The sequence below is a fragment of the Perognathus longimembris genome, chromosome 8 (assembly GCF_023159225.1).
Source record: "Perognathus longimembris pacificus isolate PPM17 chromosome 8, ASM2315922v1, whole genome shotgun sequence".
In the NCBI taxonomy this organism is placed as follows: domain Eukaryota; kingdom Metazoa; phylum Chordata; class Mammalia; order Rodentia; family Heteromyidae; genus Perognathus; species Perognathus longimembris.
Genome location: NC_063168.1, coordinates 49,419,631 through 49,441,649, shown reverse-complemented (window position 1 = coordinate 49,441,649; position 22,019 = coordinate 49,419,631). Strand labels below are relative to the sequence as shown.

The following is a 22,019-nucleotide window of genomic DNA, read 5'->3' as shown; positions in this document are numbered from 1 at the left end:
GAAGAGGAGGATAGAAAGGAGAGTTCATTGCAGGAATCTCTTATGAGTCTACCTTGCCCACAGCCCTGTGTCTGGCAGGGCTCAACCAAGTACAGCCTACTCTGACTAAAACAGATTTTAAGCTAGAGAGTGTTGATCAGAAACAAGAAGAGCAGAAAGATGAAATGAGAATAAGAGATATCCAAGATGCTAGCCGGACAGTCAGGAGGCCATATTACCATATCCAAGGGCCAGGGCCACTAGGGAGACCGAATACCAGGCAAGTGCATTGGTGGAAGCTGAAGTCACAAGGGGCTGGAGGGGAGAAAGAGCTTGGCCTGTCATGCCCCCCAGATTTTTGTGGGTGCCTCCTGTCAGCTGACTCCAGCTGGAATTCAGGTGCCCTGGGAGCCTGGCAAAGCCACCTACAGGGTCACAGCCTGGTGGGGAGTGGAAGGGAAGGCAAGGAGCAGATCTGAGGGCAGACAGTCCATGCTGTGTGTGGCCTCTGTGTGCTCTAGGTCATGCCAGAACCGGGTGCGCGTGCGCAGGCCCAGGGCCCTGGTGAGGGAGACAGGGGAGCAGCCCCTTTAGGTTTTTGTAGATTCTCTTTTGCTCTGCCCAGAAGGAAAAGTGCTTTTGAGATGCAAAGGGAACTTTTGTTCTTCACCGTTGTCCCTGTTTTCCTCTGGGGGAAAGTCACCCATTTAGCAACCCACCTCAGCACCGCCTTCAGGAAAGCCATGTCCCAGTTTTCTGTGTGCCTCTCCTGTCCTGCACCATGTCTCTGGTTTTCCCTTCCACAGAGCACTCACCGGAGCATGCCTCAGTGCTCACTCCAGCTGCCCAGGAGAGCTCTTTCCCATGGTACCAGTGTGCACCGTCTGTCTGTGAGGAGATGCCATCTACTATGGGTTTGTATCGTGTTTCCAATAAATTTCTGGAAATCATATCTTGCTTTATGCTGTCCTTCATTGGGATGGTGGTCAGCTATGAGGTTCTGCATACACAGCTCAACTCAAGTGCTGCTTGCTCCGCCTACTTACAGGACCACCAGCCTTTCTCCTGGGCTGGAGAAACTGAGATCTCCTGTGTCACATCCTGAAGAAGTGGAAGTTTTGAGATGCTCTATCACCCAAATAGATGGTCTTTGACACCCACCCCCCAACCCTTAGGCCTGAGGGTGTAAGCAGAAACAGGCAGACCTTGCCCATTATCTGACCGCCAAGGCCATTCATGCACAGCCGTGGCCAATACAGTTCCCCATGACACCAGCTAGGGAGCCGGAGATGCAAAAGGAGGTGCTGTATCCCCGCATGGGGCTCCCTGTCAGACACCCTTGCTAGAGGGGTCTGCTGGGTTCTGTGAGAGTTCAAGAAACAAAAAGACAGTGGATTTCAAGAGTTACCATGGAAAAGCATGATATTGACCTAGGGATGTTACTGGAGAAGAGAAAATGGGATTAAGGCTGTAAGGTTATATTTGTATGTATAGGAATAATGGGATCAAGGAATGTTCTGTGGGAGCACAGGACCCCTATGATGCTGTGTAGCTCCCGTGTCATCCCAAATCAGTGATCCCACCATCTTTCTGGAAGCTCCTCCTTAACTCAATGTGACATTATACCTTCACAGAGGGTCATCAGCCTTGAATTTTGGGCCAAGACTTTGTTTTTATGGCTTCCTAATGGGAGGTCGAGCTGTCTCTCACCTCCTAAGCCTTCACTCCTCCATTCCCAAGCCAGGCCTTCTAAGAACTCTATCAGCTTTCTTCACTCTGCCCTAACCCTGCTGAGATGATAATGCCATTCCCCAGCCCAAGGAGGAGTCCTTTCACCTCTCAAGGGCAGACCCTCCTGGCATCCACCCATTCACCTCTTCAGGGTATTGCTCCAACTTACTAGCCACTTACTAGCTTATTGCCACTACTTATTGCCACTTACTAGCTCCGTGTTTTCGCCAGTAAAATGGTATAATAATGTCTACATCCAGGACTAAAGGAATTATTATGTGTAAGATGCTTAGAATGGGGTCTGGCACACACAGTGTTTATTGCCCATTTTTACTTCCCACCACAGTCCTACCCTCTCCTGCCACTGCATTTAAATCTCTCCATTGCTTCCATGAGACAACAGAACAGTCAAACCACCAAATCTCTCCTCTCCCTAGCTTCACCTCTCTCCTTTTACTGGCAAGAATTGTTTCCATTACTTCCAATCACATCAATTCTTCAACCCATTATAATGCTTGATGGTTCCCTTCTGCCCCTGCCCAGCCAGAAACTGCTGCCAATAAGGTCACTAATGACCTGCTAATTGCTAGATCCAGCCTTGTTCTTATCATCCCATTGAGCTGCTTCAGGGCCTGAAGTTGCAGTCATACTATTTTCCTTCTCTATACTTGCCCCTTTGCAATTTCTTCAGAGCAAGGGTAAGTAGCATTCAGGGGTTTTTTTTTTTGTTTTGTTTTGCTTTAGAGATAGAGTCTCACTATATATCCCAGACCTCTGGCCTTGAACCCACATGCCTGCCTCAGCTTCCTGGGGTTATACGTATGTACAACACCTGGCACATTCAGTTATTACTCCAAGGCTTTTCTTTTTCAGATTTTTTTAACAAGATAACTTCAGATATTAATAGCTCAGTAACTCTTTCAATGCCCATTTTCTCTATCACCCTAACATGTCATTTTAAACCATCAACGCATCTGTATGGATCCAGACAATACAGAATACATTTTGTGTATTATTTTACACCAGTGGTAACCTATCACTTCTTGAAAAGGTTGTTTGTTTGTTTGAATACTGGACAGTGTGTTGTTAATCCAGGGTGTGGCCTGACCACACTGCTGGCTGGGCACTTTGCTTTCAGACTAGCCTTTTCAGAGCACTTTCAGACTAACCTTCTTGCAGCATGCAATTAGGAAACACTTTTGAAAACGCTCTATTCTTGTAAGGGGCACTGTGCAGACAGGGTATTTTATGTTTGGCTTTTTCCTTTGTGAAAAATGGCTTTATTCTATTCCTTTTAATGGGCATCTCTTTACTTGGGCAAAGAGATTGCCTTGACTTCTTTTATGGTCTTTGTTTCTTTGCCAAGCCCTGATTTTCTTCCTACTTAAAGATTTCTTTTCAGTGTTTCCCTGGCTCTTCCTTTTGGTGCCTCCTCCTGGAAGGGACTTTTGGGGGACAGATCCCTGTCTCACTAAGTGACCGCCACCTCAGGTCCCACTGAAAGTAGAAGACTGAAATCCCCTCCAGCTCTTCGGGTGCTCCTTCCCATTTACTCAGAGCTCCTCCACACTCTGCACCAGACTTAACTCTGTCATCTCCAAACCTCTTTTGCCAGCATCCTCAGTGTCACCATCCACCTGTCACCACTCTTGCTTAGCTCAGCCCTGCTTCCTCTGACCCTCATTCTCTGTGTGGCTGCCTGATGCCAAGCCTTTGCTAGGAATATGGTCTCCGGCAGAGTAAGACTCTTTGGCCTTTGTAGTTCAATGTGGCCCATGCGGGTGGGTGTCAGTAAATTCTCAATGAGAATTAGTTCCTGTTGGCCTGTGAGCCAGCCTTCCCTGTCTGCCCCCGGCACTGGATTCCCTGCAGGAAAGGATGGGTGCTATGGGATCTTCCTTGGAGGAGAGGGGGCAGAGGGTTGCATTAGGACAAAGAATGAAAAGGTGGAAAACACTGTCCCAAATCCACAAGGAATCACGAATTTGGAAATAAAAATTGTGCAGATTAGGAAATAAGGGTCTCTATAGCTGTCTCCAGCTCACATTGTACTTGCATTGCTCTCTCTAGAAAACTTTGCATGTGAATACAGGGTTTTTCTCTCTTCCTCTCTTTCCTTCTCTTTCTCTATCTTCCTCCCTCCTCACTCATTTATGTTCATTTCCCACCCCTGTAGTTGGTAAGGGCAAGGTCACATCCCATTACATGGGTCGATAACCAAGTCCAAGAAGGGTACAACAGACCAGGGCCAAGGTCAAGGCCAGGGAGTCCTAATTCCATGTGGGGGTGGGGCAAGGGGAGGGTGGAGAAGCAGTCCGAACTCCTGCTTCAGGAGGCACCAGAGCCCTTCAGAGCAGCAAGGCCTTGTAAAGCATGGAGAGTGCGGAAGGGAAAGCAGCAGCCTGTGCTGGAGAAGCTTCCTCCTTTCCAGAAGAGGAGCAAGGAGGCTCCAGAGCAGGCCAGGAGGAGCCCAGGCCCCACCCCATGGCCATCATCTACCTAGGGATTCTGAGGGAGGGGGCCCTGCTCCCCCTGGGGGCATGAAAGCATCTGGGATTTCTGTTGCATTCAGGTAAGGAGAGATAGCCATTGTGGAAAGGGGTTGTGTCAGTGGAGGAAGGGTCCAGGAAGAGGAGATAGAGGAAATGGCACAGGGTCTCCTCTGCTGGTGCCACTGCTCTGAGCCAGCAGGCCCACACAGGCAGAGCCTTCTAGATGAAGGGTACTTTGATGGGCCAACTGACGACAAGAACCTGCTTAGTCCTCAGTCCTCAGCAGTTGATGGGCCTTTTCACAAAGCATCTGACTTGAAAGTACTTAATCTCAGACCAAGGGTGGCTGGCTCAGGCATGTCCCTCCCTCCCCTTCTGTGTCTGCAGAAGCTCTATCAAGATAGAAATGGTCTGTGTTGAGAGCCCAGGGAGGAAGTGGGGGTTGTAGTAAAAATGAGGCGGACAGTAGCCTCCTGAAGACTGCCCAGGTACACAGTCCTTCCCACTGCCTTTTCTGTTCCCAGGATAGCTGTGGGTTTCTGGGAGCAGCTGGTGAGTTTTCAGAACAGGCAAGTGGGTGGAGACACTGTGCAAATTGGTTTCAAAATTCACACATCTTGGCCTCCCCCAGCCCTGCCTCCCCTGCCCAAGGCATTTTCTCCATTTTCCACTCCACCATACATCCAGTCCGTAAGTTTTCTAGAGAAAGTTTTGATTCCCAGCAGGGACCTGTTCCGTGCACATGCAGCCTCAGCACTGCCCGGGGACTTTGTTTCCTCAAAGAAGTCCCAGGGTGAGCCCTGACCCACTTCCGCCCCCGCCCCCCCGAGGGTGGTGTCATCTTGGGCTCAGTTAACAGTGGTTAACTCTGCCCATGGTGAGCATTTTATGTTTTGTGTATTTTCATTTTCTCTTTTCTTCTTCTTCCTCTTCTTCTTCTTCTTCTTTTTTTTTTTTTTTTTTTTTTTGGTCAGTTGTGGGGCTTCACAGCCTGGGCGCTGTGCCTGAGCCTCTTTGTGCTCAAAGCTAGCACTCTACCACTTGAGCCACAGAGTCACTTCTGGGTTTTGAATGATTAATTGGAGATAAGAGTCTCACAGGGACTTTTCTTCCCTGGGCTGGCTTTGAACTGTGATCCTCAAATCTCACCTTCCTGAGTAGCTAGGATTACAAGTGTGAGCCATCTGCATCTGGCTATCCATTCTCTCTCTCTCTCTCTCTCCCTCTCTCTCTCTCTGTCTGTCTGTCTCCCTCCCTCCCTCCGCCCTCCTCCCCCTACCCCTCCCCACTCCATGCCAAGCCAATACTTGAACTTAGCCTTGTATCCTCACATGGCTTTTTTGCTCAAGGCTGGCGCTCTATGACTTGAGCCACAGCTCTAATTTGGCTTTTTGCTAGTTAATGGGAGATTCTGCCCAGGCTGGCTTTGAATTGTGATTCTCAGATCTCAGCCTCCTAACTAAGCTAGTATTACAGACATGAGCTACCAGTGCCTGGCTTTCTATGCTTTCTGTACTTAGCACAAGTCACTTCTGTTACTGATAAACACAACAGAAGTTACTTCTTTAATGTTACATAAAACAAATGGGACCAGAGGAAGAGGCAGATAGATAACATTAGCTGTGCACCTAGGACCAGACTTGAGTTGTGGATGGATCAGGAAACACAGAAATGCCTATCCACACAGGTCCTTCATCATGCCCATGGTCACCAAGTACCCCAGCACCCCAGACACAACACATGGCCAGGGCACAGGGCCAGCTTCCCTGGACAGCCTGTGTGTGCAGCCATGGACGTTTGTTCATCAGAAAGCCTTTATTGAGGGCCTTCTTGGTGACAAGCAGGTGGGCCTGTTGGGGACCGAGGGCTGGATGGCACACCGTGGGACAAAATGACATGGGTCCATGGCTGTTAGAGAAGGGGGACCACTGGCACCCCTGGAGCCTGGCGTGGGGTACACCAAGGTGTCCAATTGCTATAGAGAGAAACTGGGACTGGGAGAGTTATTCGGCAGGGAGCAGCCCACTCTGACTGCTTTGGTGTGACAGCAAGATGATCAGTCACCCCAGTGGCCTTTTGCGGGCAGGGTCCTGAGTCACAGTCAGAGCCACAGAGCCTGGGGCTCGCTCCCACACATACCTGTGGAGACACAGATGGGCAGGGGCAGGCAAAGGAGGGAGCCCGAGGACTCTCAGGGAAGAAGGGCGGTCCCCAGCGGGGAGAAGCCTTCCCATGGACTCACGAGCTCCTCGCTGGCACCAGGAGACTGTCATCAGGACCCATCTGTAGGTGCTGTCCCCCCAAAGTCACCACGGAGGAGCCTTCCTGGGAAAGGAAAGTGGGAGAATTAAATGGAGGGTGCCCAGCCTCCACATCTGCCTGCTTGCCCTTGAGCCCACCTTGGAAGGGGGCCCAGCAGCACTCCGATCCCCACCGGCGGGCAGGGGTGCCACCCTCTCCCCAGGCCCCACTCACCAGCTGCCACAGCCACATGTCTGCGTCCTGTCCCAGGCCGTTGCTGCTGCCTTGCCCGTGGGCCATCACCTGTAGGGAGGAGAAATAACCTCCACTGTCGCTGCCCTGCTCCCAACCCTCCATAAGCTCTGGGTGTCCCTGGTGTGGAGAAGCAGGTCAGGCTTATTTCCAGTGAGGCTCCCTCCCTGGGGTAACTAGTTCTAGCCCCAGCGGCAAGCCATAAAGCACAAGGGAATACCAGCCTCCCACAGGCCTCCCTGCAACTCCCCTGCCTTCCTGCCCATCCCCATGATGTGTAGGGTGACTTTTCAGAAATACCACTCTGGCCTCTCAGGCAGCACTCAAGTGAAGGCCCACTGTCTCTAGGACAAGGGCTCCGACTCAGCCCAGGTCAGCAGACCCCCACCAGGACCAGGCCCAGCTGGCTGCTCCACAGTCACCAACCGCTCCTTCCTCACTAACCTCAGCTGCAGGATGTGTTAGGCTGTCTCAAGCCTCCATGCCTCCAGCTCTTCTTGTCTCTTCTCCCTCGCCTCAACTGTTCTCTCCATCTCCCTTTCTGCCTTTTGCAACCCCCTGCACTAGCTTTACAATTCTCCTTGCACATCACCTCCTTCAGGAAGCCTTCCTTGACTTCCCTCCCTGCCAGGCTCCTCTGGGGTCCTCCTGTGGCTTTCTGTAACTTTTTAGCAAATAACCTATCACATGACCCTGCTTATTGTGGATTAACTTGTCTGCCTCCTTGGCCAGACCGACCATTCTGGGAGACAGATTGTCCTGCTCCTGCCAAAGTCTGAGACAATGAGCAGTCAATGAATGTTGAGTGAAAGGTTAGCTTGTTCCAGTCTCTCCACAACACCATCTAGCCCCTCCACAAAACACTTCCCTCCTTTCCAGCTTCCAGGCTGCCACCAAAAGCTCAAGGATTTCTAGCAAGGGGTAAACTGCAGACGCCGGGGGAGCTGCCAGTGATGGGCGGCTTGCTATTCTGAAAGATTGCTTGGGACCATGAAGCCTCCACAGACTTCTAGTCACAGTAAAACCATTGTTCTCTAAAATGAAGAGGGGGCAGGAAGGCCTGTGCTCATGCGCACAACTCTGATGCGTGTGTGAGTGTGGTATGAGATGGGTTCCCACTTCCCGTGATTGACTGGTGGACACCCTGGGTGGCCCAGGGCTACATTACCTGTGTCTCATAGTTGTTCCCAAACAGGCTAAGAGATGTGCCTGCCTGCAGCTCCCGGTGGTGGCCATCCAGCCAGGCCTTCAAGGACATGGGCTCCATGATGGATTGTGTGTTTAGTGGGAATGGCGGCTCCTTTAGCAGCTGGTCTGCACTCGCAGTAAGGCCATAGTCAGTGTTCCCCAGGCTCAGCCCACCCAGCCCCAGCAACCCCAGAATCCAGGGCCTCCAACTCCCAATTGCAGGAATGGGCTCCAAGTCTAGCCAGTCACATAGGGTGCTAGTTGGTACCAACTTTCCTGTACCTTGAGTACTGGCAGAGTACTGGCAGAGTACTCAGGAATCCATCCCACTGTGAAATGGGAGGGTGGCAGGGAAAGAGGAAGAGGAAGAGAGAAGAGTGGGCTCACCAGGGATGGGCTTTCCTGTTCTATACTGTTCAGAGCGGAAAAATCTGCAGGGAGAGGAAAAATGGTGGCATTGCCACTGAGCGGCCAATAGATAGACACACTGGACATTGTCAGGTACAGGAATCCCAACACACTTGTAGGGCCCTCGCATGGCCTGTCTGTCCTTCATCCTTTCCCTCACCCTGTGGATCAGCCCCTGTGCCTCACCCAAGGGGACTCTTTCTCCTAACTTCCAGGTGTGAAGGATCCAGGCCAGCAGGGGCTGACTTGGAATTCCAGGACAGCAAGGGGCAGGCCCGGGGTGGGGTCTCACTCTTGGATGATGGGGGCCAACTGCGTGCCAAGGTCCTTACAGTAGAACCACTTCTCATACAGGACATCCGTGGTGTCCCCCACGTAGTACCTGTCAAGACAAAGGTCAAGGTAATCCAGATCCCTATATAAGCAGATTCCAGCAGTCCCCCTCTTGCTAGGCTTCCCTTACAGTTCTCTGGGCCCTGGCCCTGCAAAGCAGCACTCCCTATTTCCCCTCTGTCTGTACAACCCTATGGCTAATACTTGCAAGCACTTCTAACTTGTTTCTTCTAGGTGCAGTCTGAACTCATGAAGGGCTTAGAGAGCATCTAATCCATGTGTGTTCATTTTTCCCAAAAGGAAGCTGAAGCTGAACCGGAATCCAGAGCCAGCAGCTAAGTGCTTCCTGCCTATGGAGCTGCATCACAGACTCATCAGTGGTCAGCTGAGGACACACAAGTCCATCATAGGGGATCTGTCATCATGGCTGTAGTCATGGCTGCTTTGAAGAGCTAGAGGAAAGCTGCAGATTTCTTCTCCAGAGGAGACCCCTGTGCATACATGCACAGTGTTCAGTTCCCCCCTGCAGATACCCAAGACCTCGCCTGGACAGTGAGTCCTTCCACTGGCTTGAGGGAGCCTGGCAGGGAGGGCTGAACCTCAGGTCCCTGTGCGTGGAGCACAAGGCAGGTGCCCGAAGCAGCTGTCAACCAAATATCTAGTCCCCTAGCCCAGCTCCGGGCCAGGCCCACTCTGTCAGCTTCAACTCCTACCAAAACACAGAAGTACAGCCCTGAGGGTGTGGGTTTACACACTCCCAGCACATCTCCCCACCCAGCACTCCAATTCCTACCCTGAGTTGGAGCTGGCCATCAGAAAGCTTCATAACAGGACTTCAGTGTCCTCTAGGAATCGCCTTTGGAGTGGCATTTTAATGTTGAGTCCATGGTTTTTATTAAAGGTCAAAAGCAGTCAGATGAAATCCCTTATTGAATTTGCTGTAAAATGTTATTGAGCATACTCATAACTCACTAAAGACTCCTCTATAAAACTCCCCTGGAGAGACTCCTTTCAGAATTTAGTCAGGTATGCCTGTACAATATACTATAGGCAGCCATTAACAGGGTGATTTTGAAAAGATTTAATAGTCTGAGAAATACATATGAGCTTTTTAAGGAAGAAAAGCAGAACTAAAACTCACTCATGCAACAAGACTTGGGGTTCTCAGGTATAATATGCACAGGGACCAGGAAGGTAGAAATCTAAGTTCTGCTTTTGGTTTTATTGAGGTGAGGAGTTGCCAAAAAACAGTGTCCCCTTTTTATTATTGTTTATTTTCTTGAAAGGAACAAGACAATTAAATTCACATACCATAAAATGCACCATTTTAGTGGCAGGTAGTAATTTTTTTTTTTGTACTGGGGGTTGAACTCGTAGTCTCTGCTTTTTCCACTCATAGCTGGTGCTCTACCATTTCAGTCATGCCCCTACTGAGTGTTTTTTGCTGGTTATTTGGAGATAAGAGTTGCACAGATTTGTCTGTCTGGGCTGGCTCTAAACTAATTCTCAGATCTCAGCTGCCTGAGCAACTAACATTATAAGTACAAGCCACTGAGCCCAGCCTGAGTGTTTTTAATTTGTTCATTTTGCATTTTTGTATGTTTCCAGATTTTGAGGGAAATATGTAAGATTTTGGTAATTTGGAGGGGAAAAAAGTATTTCAAAATGTCCATTATAAGCGGGACATGTTTGGATAGGCTTTCTGTAATCCCAGCAATTGGAAGGCAAAGGTTTGAACTGCATAGGAAGAGCCTGTCCCATAATCACCAAAGCAAACGAAATGAACACCAGTAAAGATGTGGGTCAAAGAATTCTTATTCCAAAAACTTGGGGGCGAAATTTACATTTCCTTAATTTAAAAAATAAATTCAAAGTCCATTGTAGGCCTTCAGGAAAATCTTTGGTCCCTGACTTTGAAGGGACTTGCAGAGGTTAACTATCCAGCAGCTGGTCACACTCAACAGGAAGGGGGAGATGGACTCGGTGTCCCTGGCTCAGCTTGTTCTTCTCCTCTGCACTGGTGCTGACACCCACTCCTGACTCAGCTGTCCTGACCCTGACTTTATTTCTCTATAACGCTGGATCTAGCTAGCAAGTTAAGCCCCAGCATAATGACCTTCCCCATACCCCGTTTTTCCTTGGGTAAAGTAGGGCCGAGAACAATAGCTATACCAAATATCAGCAGCAATTTCACTGAATAAATACACACAGAGTCCCTGGCTGTGGCCCAGCATGGCGCCCGTGCCAGCCAGTGTTCCAGCTTGTGGGCTGAGCTGGGGTAGAGTCTACACTCTGGAGGCCCAAAGCTGCTTGTTTGGGCCATCCTGGGGTAAGTGGATCCCTCTCAACTCCCCTCCTTCCACCTCTGCTTCCCTCACCTCCAGCCAGAAGGCCCAGCTAGGCAGGTTCCCAAGCAGCCAGAGAGAATACCCTTCCACCTGTGCTCCCCACCTCTCATTGAACCCATCCCACCCTGCATGGTCAGCAAATCCAGCATCTCTATCACTTCCTGCTGCCAAGTCCTCTACTCCTTTGCTGGCCAGGAGGTGCTGCCATTTGAGTTGCACCCTTCTGCTGCTAACCCTCTGTCTACCCTCACCTTCCTGGACAGAAGTGGAGTTTACCTGAGCCCATCAAGCTCGGATTCCAGCCGCCTCCGCTCAATCACCAGCCCCATGGTGTTGGCAAACCTCTGCGGGGAGTGAGGCACCCTGGCAGGCAGGAGGAATATCTGCAGGGATGGAGAGCAAATGCCCAGCGAGGCTGTGATCCCTCCTAGAGCTCTCAGGCCCGCTGCAGGGTGCCTGTCCATGCTGGCCCCATCCTTTGCTCAGCCTCTACCCAGACAGCCAGACAGAACATATTGGGCAGTGCTCAGGACAGAGCAGCCCAGAGGAAGGAGGGGACAGGGACAAATCCCACAGGGAGGAGGGCAGGATGAGTGGCCAAGGGGGGTTCCTGTGCTGGCACCCCTTGTCTCCCTGCCCTCCGGGGTCCTCCTCACCTCTCCCTGCCGGATGGTCACATCCCGATGTTTCCCGTGCTCCAGGACCTGGAGAACCATGTCTCCCTCCAGTTGGAAAAACACCTACAGGATAATGAAGAACCTGGCTCCTGCTTCCTGGTGCTTGGCTAGTGCTCAGGCCAAGTTGTAACAAGGAAATCTGAGCAACTCCATCACTCCTGCCCCGACTCATATCCCTTGGCCCAGATCACAGACAGTAGGGCTGGGGACATAAAGAAATAAAGTCTCAAGCACAGAGGCTCTGATCACAGCATGCAAGATGCGAAGGCAGGCCTCTGGCCAGCAGACAGGAGTCTGGGTGAGATGCAGGCTGGAGAATTCAGGGGCAGTCAGGTGAGGATCCACCATTCATTGGAGGCCAGGGCACTTCCATACACACCGCTAGACATCTTTACAATCACCCCCAAAGGCATCATTTGCTCTGTTCTGCAGAACAGAAAAACAAGAGCTTTAGAGGCTCAGAGCTGTGTGTGGCTCTGGGGTCTGTGTGAGCTCTTCTGCTAGCAAGAAACCCCGACATGGGGGTGTGCGGAGATGGAAGATGGGGTTGGAGAAGGGCCGTGCTCTCTCCAGGGGCTGCTTGCATGTTTCCCAATTCCATCCTGAGCCTCAACATGTTTATTTCTCTCCAATGGTAACACATTGCATGGGTGTTAAAAGCCCCAGCCAAGCCAGGCATAGCACTACACACTTGTCATCTCAGCACTCAGGAAGTAGGGCAGGAGGATTTTAAGTTCAAGGCCAGCATGATAACTTTCAGTGGGATCTTGTCTAGTTATTAACATCAGAGATTGTGGAATCACAGAAATAATATTTATAACAATAGTAGAAGTAATATAAGTATCTGAAGGTAGATTAGAAGTATAGAGTAGTTGCAGATAATAAAACCATGGAGTATTTTTTTTCTCCATACCAGTATTAGAGCTTAAGCTCTCCCCCTTGGATGAACTTTTCACTCAAGGCTGGCTCTACCACTTGAGACATACCTCCTCTCCTGGCTTTTTTGTGCTAGTTAATTGGAGATAAGAGTCTCAAAGACTTTTCTGCCCTAGCTAGTTTCAAACCGTGATCCTTAGATCTCACTTTCCAGAGCAGTTAGGATTACAGGCTTGAGCCATCAGTTCCCAGCTTACAACAATGTCTTTCAAAAACAATACAATTGGCAGAATGAGCCAGACATTGGTGGATCACACCTGTAATCCTAGCTACTCAGGAGGCTGAGATCTGAGGATCGCAGTTTGAAGCCAGACCAGGCAGAAAAGTCCATGAGACTCTTATCTCCAATAAACTACTCAGAAAAAGTTGGAAGTGGCTCTGTGGCTCAAGTGGCAGAGCACTAGCCTTGAGCAAAAAGCACAGGAACAGAGCCCAGGCCCAGAGTTCAAGTCCCAGGACAGTCGAAAAAGAAAAAAAAAAAGGCAGAATGAACAATACTAAAGTTACAATATTTTGGCTGAACATGTGGGGGTCAAGTGTTAAGAATATTTGCCTATCTAGCTTGAAGCCATATCTCAAAGTTACACTGTTAAGGAAACATTCAAAACTATGTTCATTGGGATTCGATTCCAATGGCATTCATTTTAATGATACATACATACATACATACATAACCCAGCCAATAGTGCTTATGCAATTTCCTGAGCAATAAGATTATGAACAAAGTAAGCCTTTTTCGTTCTATGTCTCACATTTTCTACAATGAACAGGAGTTACTTTCATTATTAAAAACAGGTGGGACTGAAGGTGTAGTTCAGTGGTAGGTGCCTGCCTAGCAAATTCCAAGCTCTGAGTTGGATTCCTAGCACTGGAGGCAAACCAAACAACCCATAAACATTACTTAACACAAACAAGAAGTACTTATAATTGTTCCTTATAGAGAGGAATTCAGCATGTCTCCCCCCCACCCCTACTGGAATAAAACGTGTGTGTGTGTAGGGGGAGTGCTATTAGAATGTCTTTTCATGGTGCAGGAGGGAAGGAAAGATCACTGAATTCTAGGGGAAGGGGCTGTAGCCCTGCATACATCAGGGAAGGTTAGGAGAGGAAGTCTAGAGTGAAGTCTGAACCAGGTACAAGGTGTTAGCCATTCCATAAAAACGTAAGGACTTTCCCTGTATTGTCCCCTTCTCCAGTGACTTCCCTATAAACAGACAGATCACAGCGAGCAGAAAATCCTACACAGCCAGGAGCAATCCAAAAGGAATTATTCTCACTAGGAAGCAAATGACGTTTGGGACCCAGGGCTAGCTGAAAGATTAAGTGTACCGGCTCAGGCAGATATTAAATTGAATCCAGCTTCTGTGACCTGGAAAGCCCTCATAGGTAAGGTGAGATGGAGAGAGATGAGGTGCGGAGAATCCATACCTGTTAAGCATCTGCTCTGTACAATTGAGTCCTTACAGGGCCATCAGCCCTGTGGTGCAAGGCTTAGAGAAGACACTAGACACAGGCTCACCTGCCTCCCAGCTAGACTCCCTCACACCCACCTGCCCCTGGGGAAAGAAAGGGGGAAGTAGAGACTGAGTAGTAGGTGGTACTGAGCACAGTTGTCACAGAGTTAAGAGCTCAACTAGGAGGGGAAAAAAGGGCTCCGGCAGTAGAGATATGATTCAAACCCAGGTCTGAGGGACTGGTTCAGGTGCTAGCTGGGTAACGACAGGCAGGGACAGAGAGGATGCTGAACTTCTGTCCTGAGGCCACTCAGGGCCTGTGGCTGGTACTGAACCCTGAGCTCATAACCAATGAGTAGGACCAAGCCACCACAAACCCACGCCTAGCCAGACTCCTCAGCTACCTAAGTGTCCCTCTGGAGTGACAAGCCAACCCTGCCATCTCAGCTGTCAGCTGAGCCCAGGCAACGGCCAGCCCGGCCCTCATGAACCCCCATTCACCTTTGAAGGTGGAGGAGACCTTAAGATGGGCATAGGGCAGAAGGGATAGGGCTAAGAGGGAAAAGGAGAGAGGCCAGGACAGGAGAGGAGGACACTGACACCAGGCCTGTCTGAGGAGAGTAGGAAAACCCAATCCTGCCTCCCTCACAGGGCCAGTCAGACCTGACTCCACCTCCTTTCTGCAGTTGTGGATTTTTCTTGGCATTTTTTCCAGAGGGAAACAGTCTCTGGGGAGGTGTTGGGAGAGGGGCAGGGCCTGTGCAAGTAGGTGGAGCAAGGGGTGGGGTTGGCAATTCTGCTCCGGCAAGGCTTCCTGGGCCTGGCCTGTAGCACTATGGCTCCCTCTGCTGGCTGCCTGGGGCTCCCAGCCCACACATTAGGGAAGGCTGGGGAGGGCTCACTGCCTGAGAGATTCTCCAGGGCTGGCAGCAGCCTGCCGCTGTTGGGGTACGCCAGCAGTAAGGGTGGGGGCTAGTGACCACCATGGGTTTTGTACCTCAAACCCCAGCATCAGGGCTCCTTCCAGAGGATGGGGGCTCTAGACTGATCCTTCTCCAGAGACGGACAGCTGGCAATCTGCCCATGTCTCTTCTTGGGGGGAAGGGGTCATCCTCTTTTAATTTTACTTTTGCTTGTGTACTTTGAGTTAGGTAGTAGAGAAGCACAGTTCAAAATTAAGGTACAAAAGAGTATTCAGAGTCCCTTCCTCCTGCCACACAACCCGTAACAATGGATGTGTCTTCCACCTTTCAAATGTCCACCCCTCTTGCTCCTCTTCCCATGCCCCTTCCGCCCCTCTCTCCCACCCACCAGCCGTCTTCCTTCCCAGCTCCCCATCACTTGGCATTCTTGAGCTTGGCTCCTATCTGTAGGAGGGAAAGAGGGCTTCTTGGACCCAAAGGGGAGACCTAGGATCCCTTGGCACTGGGGTCTCATTTTAGAGGCCAGCTGTATGCATTCAGCTTTATTGGGAGATAGGGGGAAGAAGCTCTGCCCTGGAACAAGAGGAGCCTTCTGTCCCCCAGACAGATGACAACACCGAGAAGAGCTCCTCACTCACAGGAGCTCCCCTGGACTTCCCTGGCTCCGTTCTGAGCAAGGGACTATCAAAGGGACCCCTGCAGGCCCTTCCCAACTTTAAGGCAGAAGCCTTCACTCCCCAGAAAGTCACGTGTCCCCTCTCCAGTCCACCTGCTCTGGCCTGGCTCAGGAAGTGTCTGCTCCCCGGGGATGGGGTCCTCCGTGGTGGAGCAATCCAAGCCTACCTCCTCACCCTCCTCGATGTGATAGTCCTTCCTGGTGTTGGGGCCCCCGACAAACATGATCTTGAGCTGTTCCTGGTGCCTGTAATAGAGGAAAATGAAGGTGAACTGGATCAGCTGCTGTGAGGGAGGGGGCGGGACTGCAGGGGTTCTTGTAGGGGCCTGGTGCGCCTGAGAGATGAACAGGCCTTTGCTGCTTGGCTCAGCCCTAGTTTGCCATGTACACCGACATGTCTGTGTGTCACAGTTGTGTGTGCACCTCTGTGTGCCTGCCTATATCCTCTGACCAGTAGCCTTGCCATGGTGGCGCTATAGCTTCCTCACTGTGCTCAGATCTGTAGCTATGGGAAAGGGATGAGCACTTTACCACCAGGCCATATTCCCAGCCCTAGCTATGGGAAAGGGAACTGGAGCCCCATCTAATCATCATTAGATGACACCCTCCACTCCCTGGAGGCATGTCTCAGGGAACATGCGATAGAATTTGAGAACAGATGGAAAGATTTGTTTTGGGGGACAGGGTCCCTTCTTTCCTGTTTCTTAAAATTATATTTTTATTATTTTTAAGTAGTTGTTCAAAGAAATCACCATTCAACAAATCATTAATAAGCACAAGGCATCTCAATTGATATCACCCCTTTCATCTTTCTCCCTACCCCGCCCCTCCCTTCAATTTTCCTAGTTTCATAAGATGTGGATTGAGTACTATGACTGCATTCTACCTCCCCACTCCCTTCATTGGTAGAGACAAGGTCTTACTATATAGCTAGGCTGACCCCAAACTCATAATCCTCCCAAGTGGTAGTATTATAAATGTGTACCAACATACCCTGTAGGCCATATGGAGAGGTCTTGAACAAATTCACTGGAGAATTACCTCATTTCACTAGTCAGAGTGTATAAACTAGATCATGTCTCTCCTGGAATCAGAACCCTCCAGCAGCTTCCCATCTCTCTCTGGGTGTGTGACCGGTCATGCTGACTGGGCCTGCTAGGGAGCCTGCCTTCGCCTCCATCCGTGTTTTGTTCATATTTATTAGTTGCCCTTTCCCAACAGAATTTCAGCTCCACAAGAAAAAGGCACTTTCCTCCATTTGTTTTCTGCTGTATCCAATGTCTAGATCACCTAGCAGGTAGCAGGGCCAGCAAACATCTGCTGAGGAAGATGAGGACCTACTTTTATGGTCATTAATATCAGGGTAACACTGCAGGACTGGGTGGGGTCTGGAGGCAGGGCAGCCCAGGGCTGGAGGTGACCAGGATAGAATACAAGAGGTAGCCATGAACCATGAGGAGAAATAGGAAGAGTGAGAATGGGAGACTGAGGACAGGGATGAAGTTGGGGAGTGGGGAGAGGCAAAGACAACCATGAAGCCTCTAGTTAGGGTTTGGCAGTGGTAGAAGGTTCAGCCTCATCTCACCTTTAGGCAAGTGGTATTGTACAGTGGCCAAAACTATGCATGGACTTTGGAGTGGGACTCCCACGGGCTTGCTTCTGACCCCCATCCCTTCATTAGCTCTGTGACATTGGGAAAGTTACTTATTAAAACCCATCTCCTGCGGCTGCTGGGAGAAGTCAGTGCAGTGACGCCAAGGCCCTTGGCATCATGTCTGCCTGTTCAAATATTAGAGACCAGAGCTGTCTGGATGCCACCCCACTGGAGATGACTTGCAGGCACACAAATGTGGGGAATGTGGGGGAGGCCTGGATCTGGGGACACAGGAGGTCCAATCACAGAGCTGAGGGGAGGGGAGGGAAGCTACCACAGGCAGTCTGGGAGAGAAGCAGTGGGGATGGGTCAGCCCTGTGCTGCAGGCAATGACCTCGGAGGGATGGAGTGTGTGTGTGTGTGTGTGTGTGTGTGTGTGTGTGTGTGTGTGTGTACACATGCAAAAAGGGGCTCTGGGAATGGCAATAAATCAAGATCCCCCCAAAGGAAGGGCTCCTCAGATCCCAAGCTTTGTCACGGTTGGGCGATGTGCTTCAGTGGGCCAGGCCTAGGCACAGCGATTCTGGAGCATCCATAACCACACTCCCCAAACTTTACCAGCCACTTGAGACTGGAGGCGTGGGTCCCAGTCCTGGATGGAGGGGTGCACCGTGCCACCTCATCTCGCTGGGCCTCAGAGCCACCCCACATCCGCCAAGGCCGCAGTCCCCAAGGCAGTCACCAGAAAGAGGAAGCGAGAGATGGGGTGGAACCCGGAGCTGCACATCTTCCCCCTCTCCTCCGAGGCTCACCCCCAGCCCCGACCTTGCAGGCTTCTGGGAGCTGATGGAAGCTGGAGGTGAGGGCAGAGGGGCCCTGGTGCTAGGACTCACATGAGCTTGTTGCAGACGGGGGGCTGGAAGGAGGCCCGGTTCTGATCCACCCAGCGCTTCACTCCCACGCAGCGCTCCATGGCCCCAGTGCCTGGGCGCGCCCCAAGTGCTGCTTGCAGGGCGTCCTTCCTCTCCCTACAGCTTTGCCCCAAGAAGCCAGTAGTCCCTGCACCCCAGGGGGTCAAAGGGCGGAGCCCGCTCCAGTGTCCCGGGGTAACCCTCAGCCAACTGCCCTGAGCGCCGCCCTTTGCCCTTGTGGAGAGCAGCTGTTGAGGGAGCAGGAAGGCGCCCCCAGGGCCGGGTTTCTCTACAGGGCAAGTGATCAGCCCCCGCCCCGTCCCCCCCAACTTCTCCTCCTCGACCCTGCGCCGCACTGCTACGACTCCCAGAGTTCGAGCCTTGCCAGGAAGGTGCTCCACCACCAAGCTACATCTCCAGCCCTTTCTGTGTCTTAAGTCACAGTTAAGTGTGAGGAAGGAGGTTTATAGGTGAAGATACATCCCCGAGGTCCTAGCTCTCAGGGGGCGTGGGGTGCAGGGCGTGGGCTGGCCCTGGAAGAGGGGTTGCCAGCCTGTCCTTGGGGGCACACCTGCGCCTGTGCCGTGGTAGAGAAAGCGCCACCCCCACCCCCCTTTTCCTTCTCTATTCAGAATTCTTGGGGGGAACTGGCGGAGGTGGCAGGTGGCGTGGGGAAGAGGTGGAGGAGGAGGAGGAGGAAAATGACCCAGGCCTCTGACTCCCGGAGTGCAGACTGTAGGACTGAAATTGTAGCCCCTGGAGGCCTGTGCTGGCTGGCACGCGTCGGTGCCCCTGCCCCGCTGGCTTCCGTGGCTGCTTTCCTTGCTTTGCAGACCTAAAAGGCTCCCTCGGTGCTCCTCAAAGCCAGACAGAAGAGGCAGGAGTCTCACCCACCCAGCTGGGGGCTCCCACTTCAGCTCCTCGGCCCCCCTTCTCCCTCCTCTTTTAGTTATTTATGTAGTACACTTTAGCTGCATGTTGATTTCTGGAATATGGCTTAGCATCCAGAGAATCCAAACCACCTTCTTTATTTTTCTCATCCACAAGTAATCAAAGGAGATGTCACTAGGCACCTCTGGTTGGGTCATGCTTGCTTTGGATGTCTGTGAAATGGAGGGGTGGGGGTGGGAGGGGTGGATGAAGGCCTGAATGAATTCACACAAAGGAAAGAAAAAAAAATCTTTAAATCAACAGATGTTCTGTTACATAGTACAAAGGAAAGAATGATTGTTACCCTGTACTTTAATTAAAGTAGTCATATAATGTGAATATAATGTGAGGCCACAAGTAGAATTTGGGGGATCTGAATTATCTACATCAATCCTAAACACAGGCTAAACTACTACTGGCTAATCACTGTCAAATATATCCACTGGTTTGTGCTTTGCAAATAAAACACCATGTCTGGTTGGCTTAGTTGGCAAGCCTCCTAGATCTGATTTTGGCCACTGTCTGACTAAAGTGTCAGAAAACTGACAGTTCCCCTTTTATCCAAATGCTCTGGCGTTGATTAGTTACAGCCATCTGGAGTCTTTCTAGACCATGGCCCTTTGGCCCCTTGGAGTTGCTGGACCTTACCTGCTCCCAGAAGCCACCTCTGTCCTCCAAACACAGGAGCTCATTTGCACCATGGAATCCAAAGCAACAAAGCAAACAGCATTTATCTTGGGCTCACCAGGCTGTTCCTTGCTTGCTGGGGTCTTGCTTAGTATCACCCTTGGTGCAGCTGCCCAGCTTGTGGAAATGAAAAGATGTTCCTAGGTTTTGCTGACCATGACTGGTGGTACTAGTTCCTCTAATCCATCCCTTTCCCAGACCACCTCAATCTGACTCTGTCTCCCTTCCCTTCCTTTTGTCTAACTCAGCACATATTTAAAAACAAATGGCTCTATATGAACAAAAGGACTTGGTCTTCTGTAAGGCCTGACCTGAGAACCTGAGTAACTAAATATAAGTTTTAGTGTTAAAATTATAACAGCTTCTAAACCCTGGTGATGACTCCATGCTAGAGGGCTGCACCCCCACCCGTGAGACTAGTTTCTTATAGTTTGACATTTAAAAATATAGGGAGCCCTTGTTCCCCTCTGTACCTGGATAGCAACCATGGTAACAGACAATAAAAAAAGTGATCCTAGTCATAGACTATAGAAATAACCATAATAGTAGTAGAAATGCCATGGTAACTGTTGGGTTGGTTTACTTATGAGTGAGAACTGGATTGTTTTAGCCAAATCAAGCTTGCTTAGTGGTAATGAAAAACATGGTAGCAGTTAAAATAAAGTTGGTACTAGGTCAGTCTGACCACAAAATTCTGCTTCTGTAAACAGCTTGCTTAACCCATTTGTGACTTGCTCTACCCCCTGCATTAACCTCCTGCATCAGTGCTACGTGACCACCTGTTGTCAGTTCCTAATATCGAGGCCAGTTCCCGTTATCAATGCCAAAATAGATAACTGAAAGAGTAGGTAGCCAATAGAAATAGGACAAGACTTGCTTGCTAAATGCCATCCAATTAACTATCTGCCAAGTTGGAAATACCCTGCCCCTGTTGTAATCACAATAAAAAAAAAACCCTGCCTATCTGAGGGTTGGGGCTCTTAATCCAGATCCGCTGTGTTAGTGATGGTTGAGAGTCCAGGCTCCAGCTTGCAATAAAGACTCTCGTGCGTTTGCATTGGAATCAGCCCCTTGGTGGTCTTTGGGGACCAGAAATCTAGGCATAACACTTCCAGGCACTGGTAGCTCACACCTGTAATCCTAGCCACTCTGGAGGCTGAGATCTGAGGATTTAGGTTCAAAGTCAGCCTGGGTAGATAAATCCAAAGACTTTATCTTTGGATAAAGCTGGAAGTGGAAGCTCAAGTTGTAGAATGCTAGCTTGGAGCCAAAAAAGAAAGGCAGAAGCTCAAAGCCCTGAGTTCAAGCCCCAGTACTGGCACAGACAAAGGAACACCATTCCCTACCCCACCCCCCACTAGAAAAACCATCATAAACCATTCTGCTGAATGGGGAGGGGGAAGCAATTCATTTTCTCATATTTACTGTAATCTCACAACACAAATGACTTCTGTGTGGAGATCACAATGCTTTCCTGTTCTGGTTTGATAGGAAGGATTTATCTTTTATTTAACTTTATGTTTTTGTGCCGCTCCTGGGGCTTGAACTCGGGGCCTGAGTGCTGTTCCTGTGCTTTTAAGCTGAAGGCTAGCACTCTACCACTTGAGCCACAGTTCCACTTGTAGCTTTTTGTGCTTTTGTGGGTGTGGTTAATTGGAGATAAGAGTCTCATGGGTTTTTTTTCCCCTGCCTTGCTGGCTTTGAATCATGATCCTCAGATCTCAATCTCCTGAGCAGTTAGGATTATAAGTATGAGCCACTGGTGCCTGGCTAGAAAGAATATTTTAAAGGATAAAAACAAGCAAGCAGATGAAAAGATACAGAGTAAGGTCAGGAAGTCCTTGAGCCTAGGAGCTTTTTATCAGGATGGTGCTGAGATGTCCACCCATGTGGATGAACTCTTCCCCACTTTGCCACAGCCCCCTCATATCCAGCACCCTATCTTTTGAGTTTCTATGGAGACTTCATTAGGTAGACAAGAGGAAGGATGGAAAGTTATGCGGAAATGTGACTCGACAGGAAGGTTTGGTGTAGGACTGTTCTGCCTGGACTGGCTCTGAATCAAGATCCTCCAGATCTTGGGATCCTGAGCCCCTGGCGCCTTGATAATTCTTACAAAAGTATGATCTGCTCCTATTGTAATTCTACATATTTGTATAAGGTAAATAAATTGTGATTAAAAAAATGGTCCAAGGTGGAATGTGGTGGTTCATACCTACAAGCCCAACTCGTAGGGAGATGAATAGAGATCTCAGTTCT

The 22,019-nt window shown here is 50.2% G+C and overlaps 2 protein-coding genes across 4 annotated transcripts in view; one reads left to right on the top strand and one right to left on the bottom strand.

Moving 5' to 3' along the window:
- The window catches only part of Mta3 (metastasis associated 1 family member 3), a 136,049-nt gene extending 134,185 nt beyond the window's left edge, over window positions 1–1,864 (top strand). For 2 of the 3 annotated variants that reach the window (XM_048353039.1, XM_048353042.1), the window contains exon 17: window positions 786–1,864. In XM_048353039.1, the coding sequence (XP_048208996.1) occupies window positions 786–1,084 (299 nt within the window). In that variant the 3' untranslated portion in view covers window positions 1,085–1,864. The remainder of the gene's footprint in view (window positions 1–785) is intronic. The other variant, XM_048353040.1, reaches the window with a different exon arrangement.
- Window positions 1,865–5,948: 4,084 nt separating this feature from the next.
- On the bottom strand, window positions 5,949–18,251 carry Haao (3-hydroxyanthranilate 3,4-dioxygenase). The gene is made up of 10 exons (XM_048353045.1): window positions 18,126–18,251; window positions 15,806–15,884; window positions 11,629–11,712; window positions 11,249–11,355; window positions 8,584–8,673; window positions 8,271–8,314; window positions 7,864–8,009; window positions 6,678–6,746; window positions 6,445–6,527; window positions 5,949–6,341 (listed from the first exon to the last, which is right to left on the bottom strand). Exons 1-10 carry the CDS (start codon window positions 18,203–18,205, stop codon window positions 6,263–6,265), a joined length of 861 nt encoding a protein of 286 aa, XP_048209002.1. The 5' UTR covers window positions 18,206–18,251; the 3' UTR covers window positions 5,949–6,262.
- Window positions 18,252–22,019: the final 3,768 nt, after the last annotated feature.